This window comes from Carassius gibelio, chromosome A22 (assembly GCF_023724105.1).
Source record: "Carassius gibelio isolate Cgi1373 ecotype wild population from Czech Republic chromosome A22, carGib1.2-hapl.c, whole genome shotgun sequence".
NCBI lineage: Eukaryota > Metazoa > Chordata > Actinopteri > Cypriniformes > Cyprinidae > Carassius > Carassius gibelio.
The window spans coordinates 5,555,300-5,576,597 of record NC_068392.1 but is presented as its reverse complement, the minus strand read 5'-3'; the positions used below and the strand labels follow the sequence as shown (position 1 = coordinate 5,576,597).

Sequence of the window (21,298 nt, the reverse complement as noted above, 5' to 3'; positions counted from 1 at the left end):
GTGGAAGTCCGTGGCTACTGTGAACTGTTACCAGCATTCTTCAGAATATTCTCTTCTGCGTTCAACATACAGGTTTGAAACACATGAGTTAGTAAATGATGACAGAATTTCCATTTTGTTTGAACTATTGCTAAGTCTAGCCGACCCATCTTTATGTATGTGCGCTCCGTCTTCGACAAGAAAGACAGCAACAAGGTGCCACTTTAAAGTGAGCGGAAGTAAAGAGCTAAAGTCTGTGGAAGCTCAAAACTGCCTAAACTTCTTTTTTATTGTCGCAGAACTATTTGTTCACATGCCAAGAATAAATTATTAAGTAGCCATGAGTTTTTGAGAACAGGATTGTGGTGACAGTGGGTGAGATGGTGTGACTGACGCACACAACAACAAAAAACTTTACATGAGAAATAAAGTGTGAATAAAATCAATCCTATTTTTATTTACTGAACAAATGATTATCGTTTTCCAGCAGGTCAGTTTCCTGCTTCCTTCAGTCAGGCTGCATATGTTGAAGATCAAATCATGTACGCTCTATTTTTCCACATCCTGTTTAAATTTAACAGACTATGAGACTTCCTATAAAGGACTGATTATGGTTCTTTCGTATTGCAAACATGATACTTGACTCTGAACTGTGGCTAATCTTTATTCTTTTGTTTATAATATTTTTCCATCGGAATGTTCGGAAACAGTATACCATTGCTCAGCCTTTTCGAGCATTTTTTTGCCCCCAAAAGAAGAATGAAAACTTACTTCATTTGATTTATAGCGGGTCTGTTAGGACCAACACAGACCACAGGGTGAGCACCCCCTGCAAGCCTCACTATCACCTCTTCCAGCAGAAACCTAGTTTTCCAGGAGGTCTCCCATCCAGGTACAGACCAAGCTCAATCCTGCTTAGCTTCAGTGGGCAACCGGTCTTGGACTGCAGGGTGATATGGCTGCATACGCACACATAGAACCTTTACATCACACATAAGCTTATTTATTGCAGAGGAAGGTGTTCTCTAAATATTCACTTCTGTGGCATTGCTAAGAAAAAACACTTTTGTAACCTTTATTTTTAAGAATGTATTAACTTACATCGCTCCAAATTCAGATTAGCTAATTCCATTTCATAAAAACTAATATAATATAAAACATTTTTTTAAATTTTTTTGTGTTTTATATTTAGAGCCAATCACAAACAAACCCTGATTGTATTGGGTAATGTTTAAATGTACATATTTAACAAATTTCAACAGCTGTTTTTCTTCTTCTTCTCTTCCTCTTTCGCTTTCGTTTTTCCCCAGTGTTTGCCTGACGTTGATGACGGAAAAGAGGGGGAAAATCTAAAACTGGTTCATTAGACGCCCACGAGCTGATCTGGTAACACTGTAAGCATCAAGAGAAGTTAGTTGAAGAGGAAGAGCAGCACGATGGCGTTCACCTCAGCGGTTCTCATGTTCCTGTCTGCGGGTTTATTCACGGTAACAGACGGTAAGTTTATTACATAAAATAAATAAACTATTTAAACATGCTTTTGTGTCCCCATTTTGTAAAGTTAGTTTTTTAGACATTGTTTTTTTGCCAATTATATTCTTTGTGGCTGTTACGTTTAGAGCCCAAACTAACCCTTTAAGTTGCTCAAGGCTTTATTTCTAAGGAAAAAAAATAAAAAAATAAATAAAAAAAATAAATAAAAATTCAGATTTATTTTAATGAAACTACATAACATTATAACATAAAACCAATATGAAAATGTTCACAAAAACATGCCTGTTATTGTACAAAGCTCCGTTTTTTGGAATTACCTTTTTATGTATTTTATAATAATTTTACAACTTTTAATGTATGCAGTAATATAAATTCATTAAAATAACACCATTTGATGCACAAGGCTTGGTTTTTCATATTATATTGTTTTTATTTACAGTACAGAATCCATATTTTTAATGTTTTCTATACTTTAATTAAACTCACACATTTTTATTAGCCATTTTTAGATAAAGGTATCAAAACAACTGTAAAAATCTCTAAATATTAATTCCTATGCTTTGTTAATTAAAACAGTATACCTATGTATCCTTTACATGTATCAATGCACATATTGTACTATGAAAAGATGCACTTACAATAATTCATAAAGTAAAATATTTACATTGATAACTATATACAGGATGTACATATATATATATTATATATATATATATATATATATTTCTATATTTCTATATATTCATACTTATATCTATACATTCAGATTTACATTTATATATTCAGATTTATGACTATGTATTTAGATTTACATTTTTATATTCAGAATTATAACTATTCAGATTTCTATATATTCAGACATGATAATATTCAGGCTTATAACTATATATTCACAATTTACATTAGATTTTAATATAATTATTTGTTTTTGGCATCTCATTATATATATATATATATATATATATATTTACAGATTTTATAGTTGGTTTGATACCTTTATCTCAAACGGTGTCAGAGTTTTAATTAATTTAAGTGGGTACAGTATATAAAACATAAAGAATATGGATTCAGTATTGTATATAAAAACAATAAAGGCTTATTCTGAAAAATATAGCCTTGTGGATTATAGGGAATAATATTCTGAATATTTTACAGCTGGTTTGATACCTTTAGATGAAATGGTGTTATCGTTTATTATTGCATACATTAAAAGTTTTAAAACTATTATAAAACACATAAAATGGTAATTCCGAGAAAAAAAACAGAGCTTTGTGCAATAACAGGGATGTTTTTCTGAACATTTTAATAATGGTTTTATATTACAATGTTAAGTACGTAAACTGTTCAATTAATTTAAATGCTTCATTTTTTTCCTACTATTTTCCCCTAGAAATGAAGCCTTGTGCAGTAAAGGGCACATTTTTATGACTGAGTTAGTTTGGGTTCAAAACATAACAGCCACAAAGAGTATAATTGGCAAAAAAAATAAAAAAAATAATAAAGATTGTCTAATGATTGTCAAACATCAAACTAAGTTGGTTGGTTGACCAATGACTGTCAAGTACAAAAATCATTTGTACAGTACTTGATTTAACGGTACTTTTTAAACGATGTTCATGTTATAAAGTCCGTTCTCTCAATTCTCTTGAATTTATCATCGTATGTTCTTTTAGGAGCTGACTGTGAGAGCTATTACACCAGCAAGAACAAGTACAGACCTTCGTTTAACTGCGGGTTTCTGCAGCACTGCTGTGGAACCTGCAATGACAGATTCTGCTGCCCCTTTGATGTTTTGAGGTTATCCAAGCGTGATCAAAATATGTGCAATATGTAAGGATTTTTAAGCCTTTTCTTTCTTAAAACAATAGACCCAAAAGTTACTTTTTATACACCCTAACAATAATTCATATTCATATTTAGTTAATGTTTTAATATCCCTCATCATCCATAGCTGTGATCTACTGTTAATTCTGTGAACTGAATCATGGTACAATCTAGTGATTTACACTCAAATATGTTGTGTATATATTGTTAAAGGGTTAGTCTACCCAAAAATGAAAATTAGCTTGTGTTTTACAAAATGATAAATATAATTTTAATTACTAACATTTTATTATAAATAAGATTTATAGATTCAATTATAGCTTAAATATACTAGAAGATGCTTTTTCTAATGCTTGTTACTTCATATTTTTATCTGTCCAGCGGCAGAAACCTTGGTTTTATCATTGGCTTATCAATAGCAGGGTTTGCGGCCTTCGTCATCTTGTTCATCTGCTGCTGCTGCTGCTGCTGCCCCTGCTGCTGTTTCTATCAAATGTGCAGAAGACACAGAAGTAAGTGTTTTAATGTTAAAGAAATACTTGATCAAAAACTGAAAATGTACTTGTGCTCAGGCCATTCAAGATGTAGATGAGTTTGTTTCTTCATCTGAAAAGATTTGGAGAAATTTATCATTTTATCACTTGCTCACACGTGATCCTCTGCAGTGAATGGGTGCCGTCAGAACAACTGCTGTCCAAACAGCTGATAAAAACATCACAAAATTGTCACTTTTGGCCAAAATGCAAGTCCTCTATCCATAATATTGCCATCTCCAGTAAAAAAAAAAAAATCTTTATTATTTTTCATTATCTCATTATCTGATTCAGGAGAGAAATATGCACAGACCAATCATTGTTGACATTTGAAAATAGTCAAAACTGTTCTAAACAAATATGTTGGTGGATTTTAATGTGAAACTTTGGACTTTTTCACAGGAGAAAGTGCTGTTATGGTTCACTTTGTCCAGAAGTGATAGTTTAAAGTAAAAAATATCTTGATAGATTTGTTTCTTGGAAACGTGTTCAGCAGATGTTTATTTTTCGGTGAAATGTTCCATTAATGGGGTTTATAAATGATTCAGTATGCTAATCAAATTTAATTATTAATTGATTTCTGTCTTGTTTTTCTTTTCCACAGCTGCGGTACAAACAAATGTAACTACAGTCATGAATTCACAATCCATTCAGATGCAGCCGGTAATGCAGGTAGTCCAGCCCCAACAATACCAACCAGTGCCGACTCAAGCAGGTTACGGGGGTCAGCCTATGCAGACAGCACCATATCAGGGACAGTCAAATGCACCAGAACCCCCACCCTCGTATGACATGGCCAGTAAGAACATCTAGTACTGGATAGACTGAGACCATGTAGTATCTGGAGTCTGGTAAGATCTGCAAACATCTACCTGTTTTACAAAGAATAAAGCCTAGCACATTCTACAAGACCAAATGTTGTTGAACTTTTATTGTTTTAAGTCTGCGCCGTCTTTGAGAAGCAAAACAGCAAATGTTACCCTGGACCACAAAAGCAATCTTAAGTGTCAGTGTTTCAAAATAGAGAATAAATAAATAATCTTTCTATTAATGTATTAATGGTTTATTGGATAGGACAATGTTAGGCTGAGATACAACTATTTGAAAATCTGGAATATGAGGGTGCAAAAAAAATCTAAATACTGAGAAAATCGCTTTTGAAGTTGTCCAAATGAATTCTTAGCAATGCATACTACTAATCAAAAATTAAGTTTTGATATATTTACGGTAGCATAAAATAATAATTGATCATTTTGACCCATACAATATTTTTTTTTTGGCTAATGCTAAAAATATACCCCATTGACTTAAGACTTAAGGTTTTGTGCTCCAGGATCACAAATAGGAGCCACTTAAAATGTGAGTGGAAGTCAAGAGCAAAAATATGTGGAAGCTCAAAACTGCCTAAACTTATTTTTTATTGTCGCAGAACTGTTTGTTCACATGCCAAGAATAAATCATTACGGAGCCATGTGTTAGTTTTTGAGAATATGATTGTGGTGACAGTGGGTGAGATGGCATGACTGACGCACACAACAACAAAAAAAGAAACTTTACATTACATGAGAAATAAAGGGGGGTGGGGGGGAATCAATCCTATTTTTAATTACTGAACAACTGATTATCGTTTTCCAGCAGGTCAGTTTTCTGCTCTCTTCAGTCAGGCTGCATATGATGAAGTTCAGATCATGTACGCTCTACAAGCACCGCTTCAACCAGCGCTTCCCACAGACCACACCTCACTTCAACCACCACACAACCCTGATTATGTGGATTCACCAGAGACCAGTTAAACACCACCCCACCGCACCACACACACACACACACACACACACACCCACACACACACACACACCCACACACACACAAATGGCCACTTATCAACTCTGGATTGTGGAGGGTTTCACATTCCCGTGCTTCTTCTACAAAAAAAGATTGTGTTGAGAATAAAAGTATTGTTGCTTCAATTTAGCTTAAACTTGCTTTCAATTTTTTTTTACTCCAGTCATTACCCACTGCTTGTTAGTTTCTCTTTAATTTTAACCAGATTTGCTCTCAGTGTGGTTTGACACCTTTTGTTGTATTGCCTTTTGTTTAATGGTCAATAAATGGCATCATAAAACGAATTGTTTAATGGTCAAAAGTTAATGCATCTTATCTAAATGTGAAAACAATCCTTTGTACAATTTTATCGTAGATTTTGAACATTATTCTATCAAATAAATCAACCAGTCACGGGCCAACTTCAGACTTACGGTGAATAAATAGCAGAAATCTTAAACTGAACAGCTCTCCGTGTGAGAAAACATTCTTGCACCATCTTAAGACTGTTTTTATTGTATATTTTGGACATACTCTTAAAGATAAAGGTTCTTCACTGGCATTAATGGTTCCACAAAGAACTTATACATAGAACCTGTGGTCCACTGTATAGAGCAATAGTCAAATGGAATTAGTGGCCTAAAGTCAGTCACACCTCCACCATTCCAAATAATGTACATTTCATTCATAATATTATTAATACAGGCCTACAGTTCCTGCACATTTCAGTTTTTCTGAATTGCATGAAATGGCTAATAAAAATAGGTTATACAAAATCATTATGTGGTCACTTAAGCTGAGTTCAGACCGCAATTTTAGCCCTGATTTTGGCACACCGACAGGTTTTGAGAAATTGCCGACAAATGGCCAAAATCACAGGCAAATCGGTGCTCGTTCACGTAAGTGACAATCACGCAGTGAATTGCCGACAATTCTCAGACGGCCGTGAGATATTTGGCATGTTAAATATTTGGACCAATGCTTGCCAAGATAGTTATGCGGTGTGAAAAGAACAGTGACCCGACTACTTTGAAAATTGTGCAGTCTGAACTCGGCTTCAGGCAAATTGGTTTAGACTTGACTTCTGATCGTGACCGTGTTTCACAGGAAATCTGTTAATTGTCCAGTGCCAAATAAACACAGAGATGGAAAGGAAAAGGTCAAAGCGATGAGGTGCCCAATTTAGAAAAAAAAGGAAAAGAAGAAGAGAAGAAATTATCTAAAGATAAAGGTATGCAGCTTTTAATGGAGGGGTTAATTGGTGGGTATAACTCTTAAGTTGCCTTTGGATACTTCACTCATACTGCATATGAGGAAAAGCTTAATTTCCCTCAATGCTGAAGACTTTTTCAATACTGCAGTGAAACTGCACTGCCATTGGTTCAAACTGGAAAACTTTTTGAACCAATGACCGTGCGGCAAAGCTGCGTGAGCCTGTGGCGATGCAGTGCGCCAAAATCCTGCCAAAATGAGCATGAGTCTTGCCTCTCTGCGCTCATGGATTGCTTTCTTCAATGAAAGCGGTCCCACCCCTCACGCCCTCCCGTTTTTCCTGCTTCAGTGAGCCAGCTAGGAAGAGACAGTGGGGTAGAGGGGCTCAGTGCCCGGACTTGGGTGAGCCCACGCCTGCTCAGTACCCGCGTGCATCACCCTCTCCAATGAGAGAGCTGAGCTGGGATGGACGCCAAGCTTTTCCACATCCTCTCAATATGAGACAAGTCTGGTTCTGACACACCTGCCTTTCGCAACCTCCGCATCACCACGGATTTGGCCCTGCACGCCACAAAAGCCACAGACCTGGCCATCGAACGATCCATGGACAACTTGATTGTGCTAGAGCGCCAGCTCTGGCTCAACTTGATGGAGATCAAGGAGAAAGATGAAGTGGCCTTTCTCAACTTCTGGGGAAGTCGTTGCCTAGTGGTTAGAGAGTTTGACCTAGGGTTGTTGGTTCGACTCTTGGGCCGGCAATACCACGACTTATGTGCCCTTGAGCAAGGCACTGAACCCCCAACTGCTCCCCGGGCGCCGCAGCATAAATGGCTGCCCACTGCTGTGGTGCGTGTTCACAGTGTGTGTGTGTGTGTGCACTTTGGATGGGTTAAATGCAGAGCACAAATTCTGAGTATGGGTCACCATACTTGGCTGAATGTCACGTCACTTTCACTTTCAATGCCCCAGTCTCTCCAACCGGTCTCTTCGGCCCTACTGTAGATGGGTTCACTGAGCGTTTCACTGCAGCACAGAAGTCATCCCAGGCCATGTGACACTTCCTTCCCAAACACTCTGCCTGCCCCTTCTACCTCCCAGGCAGCACCCCCTAAGGAGCAGCATCGGCGAGCTCGCCCCGCTAAGAACGCTACCTTCCAAAGATGTCAAGGTCCCGGCCAAGGATTGTGCTGGACTCGACCCCTCCAAAATCTTCCTGATCCTTTGGGAAAAAAAGAGGAAGGAGCAAAGTCCCACCGCCACTCACTGCAGTTCACCCGGAGACCCCCTCGTTTCCACGGGTTGATTCTCACTTTGGTATAACTGGACGACACTCAGGTCCTCCGCGCCGACGTGATGACTCTGCTAGGGAAGGGAACCATAGAAATAGTTCCCCCCTCAGAAAGCGGATTGGGGTTCTACAACCATTATTTCCTCATCCTCAAGAAAGATGGCGGTCTCAGACCCATCTTGGACCTCAGATTCTTGAACCTCTTCCTCATGAGACGGACATTCAGTATGTAAACATTAAAACAGATCCTTACACAGATTTGCCCTGAGGACTGGTTCTTCTCACTGGATCTGAAAGATGCTTACTTTCACATCCAGATAGCCCCCATCACAGACAATTCTTGATATTTGTGTTTGAGGGCATAGCTTACCAATATACAGTCCTTCCCTTCGGGCTGTCTCTAGCACCTCGCACTTCCATGAAGTGCATGACACAGTGCTTTCCTCTCTGAGGCAGATGGGAATCTGTGATCTTAATTATCTCGATGACTGGCTCATTCTGGCCCAGTCGCGGACCAAGCTAGACCATCACAGATCCGTGCTCCTCAGCCACTTAGAGTGCCTAGGACTCAGGGTCAATTTTGCCAAGAGCTTACTGCTCCCCAGTCAACGTATCACGCTCCTGGGGGCAGTCTTCGACTCAGTCCGTATGAGGGCTGTAGTCTCACCAGAGCGTGCCCTGGTAATTCAGCAGGTCGCAGCTTCCGCCAGAAACAAAGCCTGTTTCCCTCTGAAGTTCTTCCAGAGGATGCTAGTGCTGATGCATTCCACATCCCCAGAAACTCCGGGTCCCACCTCACACTTGGCGGCACTGCTGCTTTCGCATCAAGGTCAATCAGGCCTTTTTGGCAGACTTGATACCTTGGATGAACCCTGTTTGGTTCAGTTTTGGAATACCACTACAGGAGGTTTCCAGAAGGACTGTGCTCTCGACAGATGCGTCCATGTTTTTTGTTTTAGGGCACTTTGTGCGAGGGCAGACCAGCCTTCAGCTCGTGGTCACACGAGGAGAGCCATCTACACATCAACTGCCTCGAGATGTTTGCAGTGGAATGAGCCCTTCACTCCTTTCAGGCATTCCAAGGGCTGCCACGTCCTAGTCCAATTGGATAGCATGACAGTGGTGTCCTACATAAATCAACAAGGCGGCCTTTCGTCCAACTACCTCTGTGCACTGGCAAAGCACCTCTTGGAATGGGCATTACCCAGGCTGTGATAGCTCAATGCAACACATGTACCTGGCAGAACGAATCTGGGAGCAGACATGCTATCCTGGAGCAATGTCCCCCCAGACAGTTCCCAGAATATGGGAGATTTTCGGGTTGGCAGAGGTCGACCTCTTCACCTCAGAAGGCAACTCTCATTGCCCAACCTATTTTTCAAAGGACTCAGATGCCCTGGCCCACAACTTACATTTTTACCCCAATTGCTCTGATCCCTCAGGTCATCAGATGAGTCAGGGAAGACAAGGACAGAGTCCTCTGGTGACCCCACTCTGGAGGAGCCAAGTTTGGTCCACAGAGCTATTCAGGCTCTCTACAAAAGCCCTGTGTTTGTTAGCATTTTTGCTATGTTTATACAACAACAATTCGGTTTTAACTAAATAAAACACATGATCTAATTTCACCATAATATTGTGCTTTGCAACAAAACTGTATCAAGTTCAGTTATTATTAATTTCCATCAGTTGGGTTAACATTAGGCCCTGTAATAAGCCAATGGAATTGGAATCCAAATCTGTGTAATTATAATTTAAATCGGACTACTTTTCAAATTGTATTTCATAAAAAATCATCTCAGACATTACCTCAAAATGTTATTGGGGTTTCAAAAAAAAAAAAAAAAAGCTTTGTTACAGAACAGCGCATTGATTTCATAAACGTCCACTGAAGAGGTCATCAGGACCTCTCAGAAGGGGTTGTAGTTGGTGCCAAGTACAAAAATCATTTATACAGCATTTTAATCTATGTTCACGTTATAAACTCCGTTCTCTTGAATTCATCCTATCTTCACATGGTCTTGAAATTTGTTGTATTTCTACTGTTGGTGATGACGGGTTACCATCCAAAGTTGTGAATATAACTTATGTGCAAAATTGGAATATCGCCCAAAACATTTTCGAACAAGCAACGTTTCCATCCGAAGAATAAAAAAGAACAAAATCGTCAACTAATAAACTGGCACTATACATCACTAAGAAAAATAGGAGAAGCTACTGAATATAGTTATTAATTATCTGCATAATTGCATTTATATATTCAGGATTTATACATATTTTCAGATTCATTTCCTTTTATTCAGACTTATGACTTTATATTCAGATTCATTTTTTTATGTTTACAATTTACATTTATTTATTCAGATTTACTTCTATATATTCAGACTTATTAATATATATTAATATTTACTGCTATATATTCATAATTTATATTTATATGTTCAGATGTATGTCTATATGTTCAAATTTACAAATTTATCTTCAAATATACATTCAGACTTGTAACTATATATTAATTTACATTTATATATTAGACATAATATATTCAGGCTTATAATTATATTATTACAAAATATTATATTATTTTGGGGAGTACTAGAACATGCTTGCATTTACTATGTACAGATATGTATTATGTTTTATGCATAGGTATTTTTATTTAATTATATCACAATAACATGAATTTAATTTATTTATAACGCGGTATATGTATGAAAACTGATGCAAACTCATTGTCTGCCAGCAGGAACAGCTCCACACACAACAGCTTCAAAAAAAAAAAAAAAAAAAAAAAACAGACATTACATACAAGATTAAAATGACATCAATTTTTCTGAAGTCCCGAAGTCGGTGTCTTTCAGAAATAAAGTGATGTAAAAACACCTGCACTCAATGTATGGTAAATTTAAATTGTGCACACACACACACACACACACACACACTGTAGGTGCAAAGTCCTATGTTAACTTCACTGGAACAGGAAAAAAGCTTCTTACTCGTCACAGAAGTCAATCAAAAAAGTTTAATCCAAACACAAAATTACAAAACTATACAAAATCCAGATGGCTCCTGTAGCCTTTCCTATGGTTTCACCTGTTAAACCTTTAACTGCTGTTACCTTGAACGTTTAAACAAGAGTTATTTTTTAATGACAGACGAAAACGGTAAGAAAACTATTTCTCCCTTATTTCCTATACACGAACAACTACCCAGTTCGATCTTCCGCCCAAGTGGGCGTAACCATTAAAGAAACAGAACAGAAATTAGCCTGTACATCAGAAAACATACGAAACAGTACTGAAATATATATATAAATATATATAAAATAAATACAGGACAAAACAGAACTACCTCAGAAAGAAAGATACAAATATGATATATTCGGTTTATGCTTGAAATCAACACTCCAAGAAACAATACCATACAAATTATTGAAACGTAAAATTGGCTCTTACACACCAGCCCCTAATTGTCTTTGTGTTCAACGAAACAATTAACAACCTATTTATACTAAAGAGCCAAACAAATTACATAAAAGAAAGATACCAAATAGTTTCAACTGAATCTCCGAATTTTTTCTCAATAAGATGCTAACCTGAATTTAGGTGATAAACCCATAACAGATAGGAGACTATAAATCTGCCTCTAAGAGTAAACAAAGCTTAATAACAGGACGTAAAAGAATGTTTGTGCTTGTTTTCACTCGGGCCTGAGAGTTTCGTGGTGCGGAATCATCAGCAACCAATACAACGTCCCCAGGCTTGAGATTTTGTACTAGGCTTTGCCACTTTTGTCTTTCTTGCAGGTCTGGTAAGTATTCTTTGATCCAGCGCTTCCAAAATATGTCAGCCATATACTGAACTTGGCGCCACCTACGTCTGGAATACAGGTCTGCTTTGTCAAAAACCCCAGGAGACATGGACGGCTTTACTTTCAACAGCAGCAAATGATTTGGAGTAAGGGCCTCCAAATCGTTTGGGTCATTGGACACCTTAGTGATGGGACGACTATTGATTATTGCTTCCACCTCACATAAGAGCGTTTGAAGACTTTCTTCATCAAGAGACTGCTGTTTTACAATGGAGTTGAGAATTTTTCTGACAGTCCGTATTTGACGTTCCCACACTACTCCATGGTGGGATGCAGTTGGAGCATTGAAAATCCACTGTACACCTTTTGCAAGCATTGTGGTTTGAATCCTGTCATTATTTAAACTTTGTATGGCCTTTTGCAACTCCATTTCTGCCCCAATGAAATTTGTCCCATTGTCAGACCTGATTGTTTTAACCTGACCCCTTCTAGAAACAAATCTCCTTAGTGCATGAATGCACGAGTCTGTATCCAAAGAGCTGGTGACCTCAATGTGAACAGCTCTTAACGTCAGGCAACTAAAGATTACCCCATATCTTTTAATCAATGTCCTTCCTCTTTTGATTTCAAATGGGCCAAAATAATCAATGCCTACATTTGTGAATGGGGGTTCATCTGGCAAAAGCCTGTCACGGGGAAGGTCAGCCATGAATTGTTTGCCTGTAGTGCCGCGCTGGCGTTTACAAATGGTGCATTGAGATAGGATTTTTCTGATGGCCGTTTGTGCTTTTGGAATCCAGTATTTTTCCCGTAACTTTGACAACATGTGATTACGGCCGCTGTGACCCACATCTGCATGAATTGATCTTAAGATCAGATGTGAAACAGGATGGTCCTTTGCTAAAATAGCAGGATGCTTGGCCTCCTCAGGCATAGATGACCTGCTTAGTCTGCCACCTACTCTTAGAATTTTGTCTTGCAAAACTGGTGACAACTTGTAGAGAGCGCTGCTGTGTTTTACAGTTTTACCTTGCTGGAGGGCTTTGATTTCCTCTGGAAACATGATTGTTTGGCTGTAGCGAATGATCTCTTCCTCAGCTTTTTCAAGGTCACTTACAGTCAAAGTAACCCCTGACAGTGAAGATTTGAAGTTTTGAAGTTCAGAATTCACTGCTAGATTGTCTCTTAGACTGTGGCACAGCTCATTTCTTTTTTCCATTAGTGTCTTCAGAGTGCTTTTAAACTTGAGGAACCATGCAATGGCTCTTTTCAAACGGTACCAATCGGAGTAGTGTGAAAAGAACTGAGAAGTATAGTCAGAATTGTCTGCACTCACTGCATTTACGCAGACTTCCTTAACTTCCAAATCATTAACAGATAACTTAAGGGTGTGACTAGGCATTTTTGGCCACTCTGATTCTGGCCACAACATAGATTTGTCTGAAAGGATGGACCTGTGAGCCGTGAATTTGCTTTAAGGAAAGCATCTACAGTAAGTCCTCTTGAGGCAATGTCGGCCGGGTTGGAAGAAGAATTCACATACCTCCATTGCGACGCCTTTGAGAGCTCTCTGATTGCAGTTACCCTGTTGGTCACAAATGTACGGAACCGCGTGCTTTCGTTGTTGAGATATTTCAGGACTGAAGTACTGTCCGTCCAAAATACAGACTCCTGAAGAATCAAGTCCAATTCAGATTTCAGCATATTGTCCATTCTAGCAGCCATTGTAGCTGCAGTAAGCTCAAGATGTGGCACGGTAACTGTTTTTACTGGAGCAACCCTTGCTTTACCCATAACAAATGCACAATGTTGGTTACCTCTGTGATTCTCCATGAGCAAGTATGACACTGTGCCAAAACCCAGCTCACTGGCATCTGCAAAATGATGCAGCTGCGCTGAGGTGATTTCACCAAAGTTAAGTGGCTTCATGCATCTTTCAACCTGAAAGTCATTCAAGTTCTGAAGACTAGCCAGCCACAGATTCCACTGACGTCTGAGAGTTTCTGGAATCTTGTCATCACAGTCATGTTTTGTTCTACAAAGCTCCTGCAGTATTTGCTTTGCAGGAAGAATAACTGGAGAAAGTATTCCAAGAGGATCATAAATGGAGCTGACCATGGACAATATACCTCTCCTTGTAAGAGGCTTTTCCTGTAGGGTTACTTTGAACTGCAAAGTGTCTGTCTCAACACACCACTGAACCCCTAGAGCTCTTTCCAATGGTAACTTGTCTTTCTCCAGGTCCAAATCCTTCACTGTCTTAGCTTTGCTCTCCTCACTTATGGATGCAAGTACAGTGCGACTGTTGGACATCCACTTGGTCAAATTAAATCCTCCTGATGCACACATCTCCCTTAAGTCATGCATTAGAGCAATACCCTGCTGTTCAGTAGCCACAGACGTCAAACAGTCATCCACATAGAAATTCCTAAGGACTGATCTATGCTGTGCACTGTTGTCCTTTGCACACCTTTGCAAAGCGTAGATTGCACAACTTGGGGAGGATGTAGCACCAAATAAGTGGACACTCATTCTGTATTCCTCCACTTCCTGTGCAGTGTCCCCTTTAGGCCACCAAAGGAATCTTAACAGATCTTTATCTTTAGCAGGAACTCTGACCTGATGAAACATCCCTTCTACGTCTGCTGCAAGGGCAATCGGCTTATGTCTGAATCTCGCCAGAACACCAATAAGAGAATTATTCAAGTTGGGTCCTTGCAACAGTTGCGAGTTGAGTGATTTTCCTTGGTAGGTAGCTGCGCAGTCAAACACCACTCGAAGTTTGTGTTTTTGTGGGTGATATACCCCGTGGTGTGGGATGTACCAGATTCTGCCAAGGGTTCCTTCAATTTCACTTGCAGGGATTTTCTCAGCATGACCTTTGAGTAGCATGTCCTCCATGAAACTACAATAGTCCATGTAGAAAGCTGAATTTCTTTTGAATTTTCTTTTTAGAAATTGTGAACGCAGAGAAGCTACAACATAGTTGTTGGGAAACATTACATCCTTTTTTTTCAAAGGAAGGTCAATGCAGTAATGCCCATCTACAAGCTCTATGGACTGTGATACAGACTTCATAAACTGTCTATCCTCAATGGACATTTCCAAATTTTCAGCTTGTTCACATTCAGGAAAATCATACCTCATTTGCTGTTGGATTAGGTTCTCCAAAGTTACCACTGAAATCCTGTTTGCCATCACCTGTGTCCATCCTGTGTTTCTGTTAGTTTGGATGTTCTCTCTCTCCAAAGGTCCATTTACAATCCAGCCCAGGATGGTCTTGACAGCATAAGGCCCATCTCCTCTACTGTTGATGACCTTCCATGGCTCAAGAATCTTAGGTACATTTGTTCCGATTAGTAAGCCAATACCGGCATCGATCTGAGGAAGATGCACCTCTTCAAGATATTTCCATTTCTGAACATCCTTCTGTTGCGGAATGTTTTCTCCTTTAACTGGAATCTCTTTTTGAGAGAACACCTGAGGGAGATCCACAAAATTATTCTCGTTCAGTCCACTTATTTCCAGTTCGGTGCAAACATGTGTACTAACAGACCTTTCCTGTCCCATAGTACGCAGTAGGATGTTTGTTTTCCTGCCAGTTAGCTTTAATTCCTTCATTAGCTGTTCTGTACAAAATGTCGCAGAACTTCCTGGGTCCAAGAAGGCGTAAGTCAAAACTTCCTGATTGCTTTTTTTGGACTTAACTCTAACTGGTACTATGGCTAAAGAGCACACCAAATGACCAGCCCCAGTGCAGCCACAAGTTTCGCTGATGACAGTGTCAGTGACAGTTAAGGAGCTGTTTCCATCTTGAGATTTTGGAAGCACTGGCTTCCTGTCTGGGAGATGAAGAATGGTTGGATGCTTTAATGAGCATTTTTGACAAGTTAGTCTTTGCACACAACCTTTACTCATGTGACCTGGTAATAAGCAACCATAGCACAAGCCTTTAGATTTCAGAAAGTCAAGTTTTTCATTGTGTGGCTTATGCTTCAGAATGCTGCAAACGTCCAATCCATGGTTTTTATTACAGCATAAGCAGAGGGTTTCATGGCTTGCTTTTGCTAGATCTTTTTCCTTTGTTCTTTGTTTTTTGGGTTCTGGAACAGGTGTCACACTTGTTGCAAATGTGGTTTTCCTTTCTTTCACTTGCAAGTTACTTGATCTGTTTGTTTTGAATTTGAGATTGTCTTTTGCCATCGTGTTATCCTGAATATTGCCAAACAGTGGATGCGAAACAATCTTTGCCTGCTTGTCTACAAAACTAACCAAGTCACAGAATCTTGCTCTCAAGCCAGTCCTTTCTTGAAGCTCACAGGCAACTGCTCTCCATTTTTCTCTCAGTTTGAAAGGAAGCTTGGATACAATTGCACGCATGTTGCTTGGACTGTCCATTTCCTCAACATATTCCACACTGTCAATGGTGTTGCAACAACCAGTAAGGAAAAGAGCAAACTCATTTAAGGCTTTATTATCCTCAGGCCTTAAAGCTGGCCAGTTCAGTGCCTTTTCTGTATAGGCAGTGGCGATTGTGTACTCATTGCCAAAATGTTGGTAGAGTAGTCTTTTAGCCTCTTTGTAGCCCCTTTCAGAAGGCATGTGTTGACAGCTGCGTACCAGAACCTTTGGTTGCCCCTTGGTGAACTGTTCTAAGAAGTACAATCTGTCTTTGTTATTTGTTGTCTTACTCTCTACTCCATGTTCAAAGGCTCGAATAAAGAATGTGAAATCCAGCGGGTCTCCACTAAACACTGGAATATCCATAGGTGGAAGAGTAGATAAAGACTGCTGTTTTATGAAAATCTCAGCAATGTCATTTTGACGTTGCATTATGTTGAACAAGCTTCCTGTATCAACATGTGAAGGAATTCTCACATCTGACCTTGTTGGTTGTGATTTAGCAAAATCATGATGCACATCACTGTCTCTTGGAACTGCATCAGTATCAGGTGCTAGCTCACGAGAAAATGTTTTTGGCCGTACTACTTGATTAGGTGTAGCTTTAAGGGTTTCTGCAATAGTGGCAGCCCTAGCTGCATTACCAGATGCATCAGAAACACTACGAGCTGGTTCATACATGGACAAAACCTGAAGTTTGGCTTCAGCCGCAGCAATAGCAGTTTGGAGCTCAAAATTTTCCCTCTTTGCTTTGAGTTCAGTTTCCTCTCTCTCAAGCTCTTGTTTCTGTAATAACGCATTAGCTCGTGTCAACAGCTCTGCCCTTTCAGTTTCAATTTTCAGTCTAGAAGAAGCTGTAGATGAAACACCTGAAGCCACCTGACTACGAGATTTTTTTGGAAAGAGAGGCAGTTGTGAAGAAGAGATAACCATTGAGGCACTGTCATTACATTCAACCTCTGCATCACATTGCTCTGCCTCCTTGGATTGGAGTTTTACTTTTTCAACCCAGTCTTTAACCTTGTCTACAAAGTGCTTAACTGCTTGAGACTTCGATTCGAACCAATGTAACTGATCTAAATATGCCTCATCATCTGACATAAATTCTCTGGTTGCATAATTAATGTCTTGGAATGCAGCAAAGGACTGTGCAAACTCACCATTTATGCAATCATACACAGTGTCAACATTACCAGAGTCCTCAAGCAAAGCTTCAATTTCTCTCATTTGCCTTGTTAAATGTCCCAGCTTGGCTCTTCTAGTTCCCAACAAGTGATGAAGCCGTTCCTCTTGTGCTTTAACAGTCATCTTCGGCACTCTTTTAGAGGCCGCGTTCAATTCCTCTGTTTCCATAGTAATCAATGTTCGTGTTCAAAGCGCGCATTGCGTTCATCACGAAAGCAGATGAGATCGCCCTCTTGCGATGCTGTGTGGAAACGCAAACATGGCGGGACCATGACGCTGCAAAGTTCAGCAATATTCAAAGTCCAATAATATCCCCAAAACGTCCGAAAAAGTTGTGAAAGCTCACTAAAGTCCGATCAGCAAAATCCGTAGTGCATGTAATCCAAATGGCATCGGAGAATCTCAGCCGAGAATCCCGCGATAGTCCGTTAATATCCAAGTAACGTTATGGTCTTTGATGTTGCGTGAATCACTCGATAATCTTCTCGTTAAAAACAAAAATATTGCTCGCTTCAAACGAAAAAGAGAAGTTTTCTTACTTTAAATGTAGGTGCAAAGTCCTATGTTAACTTCACTGGAACAGGAAAAAAGCTTCTTACTCGTCACAGAAGTCAATCAAAAAAGTTTAATCCAAACACAAAATTACAAAACTATACAAAATCCAGATGGCTCCTGTAGCCTTTCCTATGGTTTCACCTGTTAAACCTTTAACTGCTGTTACCTTGAACGTTTAAACAAGAGTTATTTTTTAATGACAGACGAGAACGGTAAGAAAACTGTTTCTCCCTTATTTCCTATACACGAACAACTACCCAGTTCGATCTTCCGCCCAAGTGGGCGTAACCATTAAAGAAACGGAACAGAAATTAGCCTGTACATCAGAAAACATAGGAAACAGTACTGAAATATATATATAAATATATATAAAATAAATACAGGAAAAAACAGAACTACCTCAGAAAGAAAGATACAAATATGATATATTCGGTTTATGCTTGAAATCAACACTCCAAGAAACAATACCATACAAATTATTGAAACGTAAAATTGGCTCTTACACACACACTGTGAACAGACACTTGGAGCAGGTGGGGGTTCGGTGCCTTGCTCAAGGGAAGGGAATGATAAGGCTAATTATATATGCATACCACTTTCTGAAACAACCTTACACAGTTTTGATAACGTTATTGATGTACACAATGTTAACGTAGCATGCCTATGATGATGTAATACCGACTGCACACATACACAGGCTTATTCTTGGGATTCCACAACTTCCCTTGATCATCCTCACAACTTATTCAACGTATTGATTGTAGCCATTTTGTTCTCCTTTCCGGTTCTGTATGTTTATAAGGATGTAAAACTTCAATTCATAATTTGTTAGTGTATTGGAGGTACAGATAACGACACAGCAGCTCTTCGGATTGTTTGTCCAATGTATTTCAATCATCGCCAAGGCAATGTTTTCCCCCACGGGCTAAATTCAGATCACGTGACGGGGTGTTCCCGGGGCGTACCCAGACCAACCGTCTGTATGAATGGTTCTTTAGACTAGGACTGTTCGATTCCGATTCCTGATTCTTTTTTCTGGAATCGAAAGAATCGATTCCAAGAATCGAATTATACGTATTGCGAAAACACACGTATACATACACGTATGTATGTGGGTAGATACATAGGGATATACATATATTTAATCCAGTATCATAAAACTATAGCATAAATTCCTGTTAAATTCTAAAAGCATTTTGTTAAGGAACAGACTCATGCACACGATTCTAGATTTCGTTGGTTAAGTCGCTGATTGCCTACACAATGCTGAAGTAATCATCCTACCCTAAACCATACTCTGTTTCACGACTGGATCCATTTATTTAGTTTGAACTTTATTTCTTGTTGACAAATGAAATCGGCTACATGGGCGCGGTTTGTGTAAAAAAAAAAATAATCATAAACAAGAGTAGATTTGGAATCGCCTTGGAATCGATTCTTCTTTCCCAGCCCAAATTTAGACGCCCAGTGTGAACACCAAGAGAAGTTAGTTGAAGAGGAAGAGCAGCGCGATGGCGTCCGCCTCAGCGGTTCTTCTGCTCCTGTCTGCGGGTTTATTCACGGTAACAGACGGTAAGTTTATTACAAAATCAAAGAAACACTTTAAACATGCGTTTGGGCGGTTTACCGATGGCGCCAAGTAACGTTACAAAAATCATTTATAAAGCACTTCATTTATCGGGACTTTTTAAACTATGTTCACGTTTTAAGGTCCCTGTTGTTCTTTTATGTTTAGGAGAGGACTGTAAGAGCTACTTCACCAGGGATAACGTGTACAGGTCTTCGCTTACCTGCAGGTTTTTGGAGCACTGCTGTGGAAGCTGCGATCACAGATACTGCTGCTCCTCTACATCTTCGAGGTTATCCCATGATATGCAAGATATGTGCACTATGTAAGGATTTTCTTTCTTAATACAATTGTCAGTGAGACCCAAAAGTTACTTTTTATACACCCTCACGTAATTCCAAACCAAAATGGTTTAAAAGAAATTACATGTGTGTGTGTGTGTGTGTGTGTGTGTGTGTGTGTGTGTATACATAGTGTGAACTACCGGGGAGTTAGAGGGAGCTCGGCTCCCCTTAATGACACATGGGCTCCCCCAAAAACGAGAAATGTGAAATTTTGGGGGGTCTCAAAAAATATTGACAATGTGTATATTTAGAAGTGCAATTTCAGTTGTGTAATGTGATCATGATGCAGTATTAAGTGTAAAATAGCAAAAATATTATTCCTTCATGCATGACGGCGAATAAAACCTAATTTACTTCAATAAAGATTACTATACATCAGACATGGGGACATGTGACTTGGTGACTTGGACTCGAGTCGACTCGAGTCGCTATTTTTAGGACTTGAGACTTGACTCGGACTTGGAAGTTAAAGACTCGGGACTTGACTTGAGACACGATGACCTGAATGACTTGAGTGTTAATCACACCATGTTTACAGTTTAAATATAAAATATATAAATTATTTTTTAAAATAAAGTTGATTACTCAGCTGGAGCGCAGGCTGAGAATAGCGTCGTGACTGGATCAGGACACTATCATCAGTCATGCCCTCTCTACCTTACACACACCACGCCCACTTAAATCAGATATCACATCACATCAACATGTCAGCCTGAGAGGTACCGAGGGTCATCGCTTTTGTCTTCAATAGTTCGCGCCTAAAAACGCGTGGAAAACGCTAGTCGAGCGGCTTTCACCTTCTTTCCAAAGCGGTCGGGCAGAAGTGCTCCTGGGGCGTCTGTCGTTGCTAAGCATCCATGACACTCTCTCTCTCAATGAAGACGCGGAAATTTCAGCAAAGGATAAATGGATTTGCAGCACTAAAAATCGCTCGCAGTAGCTCTGCTACTAAATTCATTTCAAAATGGCAATCCATATACAGCTATGAACAGCTGTTCCTTCATCTTAGCTGAGCTTTCAACGTTGATACAAGAAAGGATGAAGCTGATTGGTTAGTTATTGTCACATGACCTGCGGTGCGCTTGCGGCATTCTGAAAAGTTTAGATGTTGAGCGCGTTGCTTCCATTATGAGAAGAGAATCCTACATTGCAAATAACGAACTTGCGCGCACAAAAGACGTGATGTGAACGGCCCCTAATGATCCGCTAGCAGGCCGTCAAAAAAAAAGCATTCCAGGGGCAGCGCTAGGGCTGGGCTAAGGGGGCATAAGCCCCGAATATTTTGTTA

At 39.4% G+C, this 21,298-nt stretch overlaps 1 protein-coding gene across 1 annotated transcript in view; it reads left to right on the top strand.

Annotated features, from left to right (window-relative positions):
* Window positions 1–1,311: 1,311 nt before the first annotated feature.
* LOC127942953 (protein shisa-5) overlaps window positions 1,312–21,298 on the top strand; it is a 60,903-nt gene continuing 40,916 nt past the window's right edge. Inside the window, exon 1 of the mRNA XM_052539021.1 lies at window positions 1,312–1,476. Coding sequence (XP_052394981.1) covers window positions 1,416–1,476 — 61 coding nt within the window. The 5' untranslated portion in view covers window positions 1,312–1,415. The remainder of the gene's footprint in view (window positions 1,477–21,298) is intronic.